The sequence below is a fragment of the Carlito syrichta genome, unplaced genomic scaffold (genome assembly GCF_000164805.1).
Source record: "Carlito syrichta isolate Samal-C Ts95f unplaced genomic scaffold, Tarsius_syrichta-2.0.1 Scaffold288054, whole genome shotgun sequence".
NCBI lineage: Eukaryota > Metazoa > Chordata > Mammalia > Primates > Tarsiidae > Carlito > Carlito syrichta.
This window is the reverse complement of record NW_007232150.1, coordinates 148,321-154,584: the sequence shown is the minus strand read 5'-3', so window position 1 is coordinate 154,584 and position 6,264 is coordinate 148,321. Positions and strand designations below refer to the sequence as shown.

Below are 6,264 nucleotides of genomic sequence, written 5' to 3'. Positions count from 1 at the left end.
ACTCACCCTGGCTAGGCCCCTTGTGCCGTGAACCATCTACACGACTGTCCCAACCAGGTGGGTCCCATACTACAAGCTTTCTGTGCTTCACTGTGGACTTTCTAATGGGCCCTGAACCTCCCATGCTCCTTCTCCTTGCCTCTTGCAGCAACCTGAGAGCATTTATCTTCCTTAACCACTGACCAGAAAGACAGGGATGGGCAGTCTTTCAAAAAAATTGTGTACTTTCTAGGGGGACTTGGGCAAGGCTTTTCATTGTGGAACACACAGTGATGATCTCTGAGGCTTCCAGGACTACAGGCCCACAGTAGGGCCCAGCCCCAGCCTCTAAGGCCGTCCATGTTGCTGGGGCTTTCCTGCGCCGCATCATTCTAACTCTGAACCTGAACTCCTTCCCCCGCAGGTTTCGACCAGGGTCCCTGGCTGACAGAGCAAGGCAGAAGGCCCAGTGGCTGGGCTGCTTCCAGAAGTTCTTGGCCTACATGCTGCTGTCAGTGGCCTGTTTCCTCCACCCTGTCCTGGTCTGGCATGTAACCATTCCAGGTAGGAGCACCAGGGGGTAGTGGAGCATGCAGCCCTCATCACAAGTAGGCTTTGAACAAGAGGCCCCTCATAGCCCTGCTCCAACGCTGGCTCTGGAGCCCCCAACAGACCCACTGCTGTCTCTGACCTAGGGTGCAGGCCTGAGATTGAGAGACTGTCAGACATCCTCCATGCTTACCAAAGGGCAGGAATGTCCCAAGATGTGCACCCTTCATTCAATAGCCAACTAGAGGCTGTACCCACAAAGAGGAGCCAGCCTTTACCTCCACTGACCTCCAGCTTTCCAAGGGTATGAGATGGCCACTTCCCTCCCCAAATCCTTCTGTATCTCCCAGAACCTATGCATTCAGGCACAAATTCGCCAGCCTGGTTTGAAAGGCACTTCATGGTAGAACCCCAAGATACCTTTGCAGCCATCTCCTTTTTCTACTCTGCCTGATACACACTGATGTGCGTCAGTCTAGTTTCTGATCACTCCCACCTCTTTTGTTTTGTCCGTAACCTTTTTTGCTAGTATCCTCTTTTCTTCTCCCTATGTATAAAAACTATGCCCCCCTCATGAACCCCTTTTAAATATGGTAAACCGACCCTCCATGAAGACCCACGTTGAAAAGCAGAGCCCCCCTCCTTCCTGAAAGTTATTTTAGCACCCCTGTCCTAGCCTCTCCAGCTGAACTCCTGAGAAGGACTCAGCACTAATGATGCAGGAACAAGGCACAACCTCCCGTTCTTGGGAGAGTGAGATACACACAGAAGGCTCAGGCTTCAGCAGACATCAACAGTCACCTTTCCTGCTTCCTATGGATGATGTCAGAGGAGCTTCCAGCCTGGGGGCTGTGACAACATCATCTGTGACGAGGGAGACATAAGGGAGCTGAACACAACAGCCACACCCAGAGAGACCTGCATTTTCCTTCTGAGTCTGTGGGTAAGGGTAGAGGATGCTGAAATGGAGGAGGCTCTCCCCATTTCTGAGAATAAAAGGAAGCCCATTTCAGCTATCAGAATCCAGTATCCAAAATAGAGTCCAGACCTGCTGAAGGCCTTTATCCCAAAGTCCCATCCTGATTCAGAGACAGCCTGGTGATGAAAGGCTGGTTGAGCCGCTGCAGGGCCAGTTATGAACACGAAGACCTCAGGCTAAGGGATCAGGGAAGGGTCCTTGAGGGCCAGAGGGAGTCCTTCCTTGATTTCCAAGCAAGGGCCCAGCTCCTCAGCCAATGGTCACGATAAGGGTCCCTGTATGGCACTGGCCTACTCACATCCCTGTGGCCAAGGTCAGGGCTGTCCCCCAAGTATAATGTGAGGAGTGAGGACAAGCCAGGCAAGATGGCCAGAAGCATAGGGGCCTGAGTGTGGCTGCACAGTGCTTGGCTGCAGGGATCGTGTGGCACAACGAGCTTGCATGGCCTCTGGTTTTCCAGCATCCTGACCTCCCAACTCTCTTCCAGGTTCTATGCTCATTGTTACTGGGCTGGCCTACTTTCTGCTGAGCAAGCGCAAAAAGAAGAAACCTACCCCCGAGGTTCTGGCACCACCGGAGCAGTACACAGACCCCTCCAGCAGCGCTATGAGCACCACCGGCTCTGGGGACACTGAGCAAACCTACACCTTCCATGGGGCTCTCAAGGAAGGGCCTGGCTCCCTCTTTATTCACATGAAGAGCATCCTGAAGGGGACCAAGAAGCCCAACACACTCCATCCCCCAGACTCCCTGATGGAGCTGAGTCTTGAGTCAGCTGACTCTCTGGCCAAGAAGAAGCAGGTGCACTTTGAAGACAACATGGTCCGCATCATCCCATCCCTCACTGAAGGTCTGGATGATGGAGACAGTGAGCCAGAGGAGACCACCTCTGACACAACCCCTATCATCCCTCCTCCCCAGTCTCCACTCTTCCTATCTTCTCTCACAGCCACTGGACTGTTCTGAGCTGCTTGCTCCCCTCTAGGGTACACTCAGTAAGGGGTCTCCAAATATCGATGGCCCTGCCTGGAGTTTCCTGATATTCTTGGGTCCTCCAGGGAGTTCAGCGTCTTTGAAAGTCAGCTTCTACGGGATGATCAGACATCCCTGAGGTGGCTGGTACCCTGGGGCCACCAAGAGGTGTGACAGGCCAGTGGTTCCGCAGAGGCCTAGAGTGGGGCACAAGTGAGGGTTGCACCACCTCAAAGCAGCACAGTCTCCTCCCTCCTGGCCGAAAATGGGGAAATCCCTTGTTCTTTCCCCAAAGAGACCATCACTCCCACTTCACACAAGGCTGCAGGTGCCACTGCCTCAGCCCCAGAAAAAACAGAGGACAATTGCCCCAGAAGAAGTTTCTGGGCTTCCCATACTCCTGACACAAAACCCTGCACTCAGCAAGGACCTTGCCATCCAACCATCTCTGACACAACATCCCAGGTCCATAGGTCCAGGGATGCCTCGACAACTTAAGCATCTCAAAGGCAGGTGAAGGTGGCCAGACGGAGTGCTTGGGATGGGAAGAGGAAGCTGTAAACCCTGGAGTGAGAGCAGCCAGGCTGTGGGCCACATTCTCTGCATGCTCTGGGGCTGAAGCTGAGCAGTTGGACTTACAGAGTCGCTGGGGGAAACAATGCTGCTCTGTGCTCACTGTGGGGAAAACCAGGCCAGATGAGCCAAGTTCATTCCAGAAGCATCACTGGGGCCTGCTTGCATCCCCACCACATGGGCCTTTCCAAGATTCCAAGTAGATTATGCAAACTGAAAGATGTTGCAAGCCTATGACAATCTTCAATAGTGGCTGCCCAGGCACAGGAGATGCCTTGTAGAAGAATAAGTGATAAATATAAATGTGTCCAAAATAGGAGAGAGGGAGGAAAGAGGAGGGAAGAAGGGAGGATAGGAGGAGAGTGGGCAGGCAGGAGGCAATTTGGGGCCTATAGAAGTGAATTAACTCAAAAAACACAAATAAATTTGAATCAGATATTCCTTTGTAAAAAGAATTTGCAATATAGTTTTTACAGTTGCCAGGAAGAGTGGACATCCTATTCTTTGTAGGCAACCACAATAAATGAGCAATCAGAAGGAAGTGTCCTGTCACTTCCCACTCCCTGTGAGGGAACTAACAACAGGACTCAGTAGAAATGAGACTTAGAGCACATGCTTAACGGTCTAGATGAGAAATTTGTGTTTGTTCTTGTACATGTTTCAATAGCCCCTACAAGTTATTCTGTGAGGTATGGAAATAACAGCCAACCAGAAGCAAGTATAAGTTTAGTGCCTAAATGCAGTAGGTGTTCCAAACAAGCAGAGCTCTTCCTGAAATAACCCAATTTTTCTCTCAGATCAACTGACAAATAGTTAATAAACACATCCCTGTAAGCCCTCAATGGTGATAACAGTAGAGTTTTTCTTTAGCTGCCATCAAGGTAGGATCTCTGGATCTGACAGTCCTTAGTCAGAGAAGAGTGAACAATAAGAAAGGTGGCCATAGGTAGGCAGGAACTGTGCCCCATTCCTGATGGGTTAGTGTCCCAGGCAGACCTCTGTGCACAGAAAGAGCCTAAGTGCAGAGGAGGCAAGAGTCTTGCCCATGTCATGAAGGAGAATGTGATGGCCACAGACACCCTTACAACATAGGCGTGGCCAGCCTCTGAGGAGCTGAATGTCTCTGTGCATCAGAACAGCTCTGACTTTGGGGCCTGAGTTAGCAGAGCTAGATGGCCAGGTCACAAAGCAAATCCAAAAGTGTGATGTCCAAGTTTGATAAACACATCAGTAAACCCAAGTGCTAGAACGTTGTATGGAATGTTTCTTAGATGTAGAATGTGTTGGGAGTTCCAGTTGATGATGTGCATGGGATTCTGAGACAACTAAGCTTTTTGGGGCCTGTCATCAATTAAGGGGAGACTGCTGGTGTGCAGCAATAGAGGCCAATTATGATCTTACCTAGGATGGTAAAGTAAAGCTCTCAAACACTCTTAACTGCTACTAGGACAAACAAAGTTGGAATGAGATCATTAACTAGAACAGAATCCTTATACATCAGTGAACCAGGCAAAAAAGTGGCATCTTCCTCATAAGCAAATGAGTACCACGAGTCACCACCAGATTCTCAGTCTGAGATCTCTACAACCGACATCCTTATCCACTGATATCCCTGCAAAGCATGTGTTGTAACATCTCCTATCTTTTTTTTTTTTATCATCCTTATCCATGCTGAGAAACAAAGACTAGAAGGGCTGACCCTCTTGTGACCCATCTCCTTCTCAGCAGAAAGTGGAGCAGACATTTTGTAGACAAAAAAAACAAGCAACTGGAAGTAGAAAAATCACTAGACTGGGGACCATTCATTCTGCCACTGACATGCTGATTGACCTTGGCCAAACTCCTTCACATCTCTGGTTCAGGTTCCCTGTTAAGCAGGAATAACAGTGACAACTCAGCAAGGCATGGGAAAAGTGACTTTCAGACTACAAACCACAATCATTGGGAGTACAGCATGTTTCTACTACCATGGAGACCTTGCCATGAGGAAACACTATTAACTAGACAAATCAAATGCAGTGACTTATATCTCTGACTTATATCTGGGGCAAGGTCAATGCAGATCTCAAAGCTCCTTTCTCAACTCTAGATTCTAGGGCTAGAAGCTGAGGCAGGTACAACCACCATCCCCCAATCTAGACTTAGATAAAAGCCATAGTGGACCCCGCAATCACGAGAAGACATACTTTGAGGATCCCACAATATGTCTTCTCTCATTCCCATAATCCTTTAGGACTATTTTTAGTTGTCTTAAATATTTTCATTGAGATATAATTCATATACCAAAAATTTCATAATCTAAGCTCACCACAACCTAAGTTCATAAAATTTTCATCACCCCAAAAAAGAAACAACTCAGTACCCAACAGCAGTCCCTCCCCAATTCCCATCACCTTCCCTAAGCAATCACTAATCTACTTTCTGTCTTTGTAAATTTGCCTGTGGTGGGCATTTCATATAAATGGAATCATATGGTGTGTGACCTTTGTGACTTTGTTCACTTAGTGTGATTTTTGTAGGTTCATCCATGTTGCAGCATGTATATTTATTTCTTTTCATGGTTGTATAATATTCCATTGTATGGATATAGTACATTGTGTTTGTCCATTTATCTGTTGATGAAGATTGGAATTGTTTCTACTTTGTGTCTATTATAAGTAATGCTGCTATGAACATTCAAGTACAAGTTTTTGTGTGGACATATGTTTTCATTTCTCTTGAGTATATCCCTACAGTGGAATTGCTAGGTCATATGTAACTTTATGTTTAACATCTTGAAGAGCTGTCAAACTGTTTTCCAAAATGTACCATTTTACTTGTACATTCACACATTTTACTCAACAGTGTACAGGGTTCTGATTTCGCCACCTCCTTACTAACCCTTGTTATTGTCTTTTTTTTTTTTTTTACCACAATCATCCATTCATCATGGTTTTAATTTTCATTTCCCTAATAAGATTGGTGTTGAGTGTCTTTTCATGTAATTATTGGCCTTTGAATATCTTCTTTAAGAAGTGGTTAGTCAAATGCTTTGCCTGTTGTTTTTTTTTAAGTTATTTGTCTTTTTACTTTGAGTTGTAAGCGTTTTTAATATATTCTGGATACTAGACCCCTATCAGATATATGACTTACAAATATTTTCTCCTATTCTGTGGGTTGTCTTTTTACTTTTTTGATAGGGTCCTAGATTTAATCTTGGTGAAGTTCAGTTT

The 6,264-nt window shown here is 46.8% G+C and overlaps 1 protein-coding gene across 1 annotated transcript in view; it reads left to right on the top strand.

Moving 5' to 3' along the window:
• TMEM72 (transmembrane protein 72) overlaps positions 1-2,556 on the top strand; it is a 27,503-nt gene extending 24,947 nt beyond the window's left edge. Inside the window, exons 4-5 of the mRNA XM_008053317.1 lie at positions 404-543; positions 1,995-2,556. Coding sequence (XP_008051508.1) covers positions 404-543; positions 1,995-2,473 — 619 coding nt within the window. The 3' untranslated portion in view covers positions 2,474-2,556. The remainder of the gene's footprint in view (positions 1-403; positions 544-1,994) is intronic.
• Positions 2,557-6,264: the final 3,708 nt, after the last annotated feature.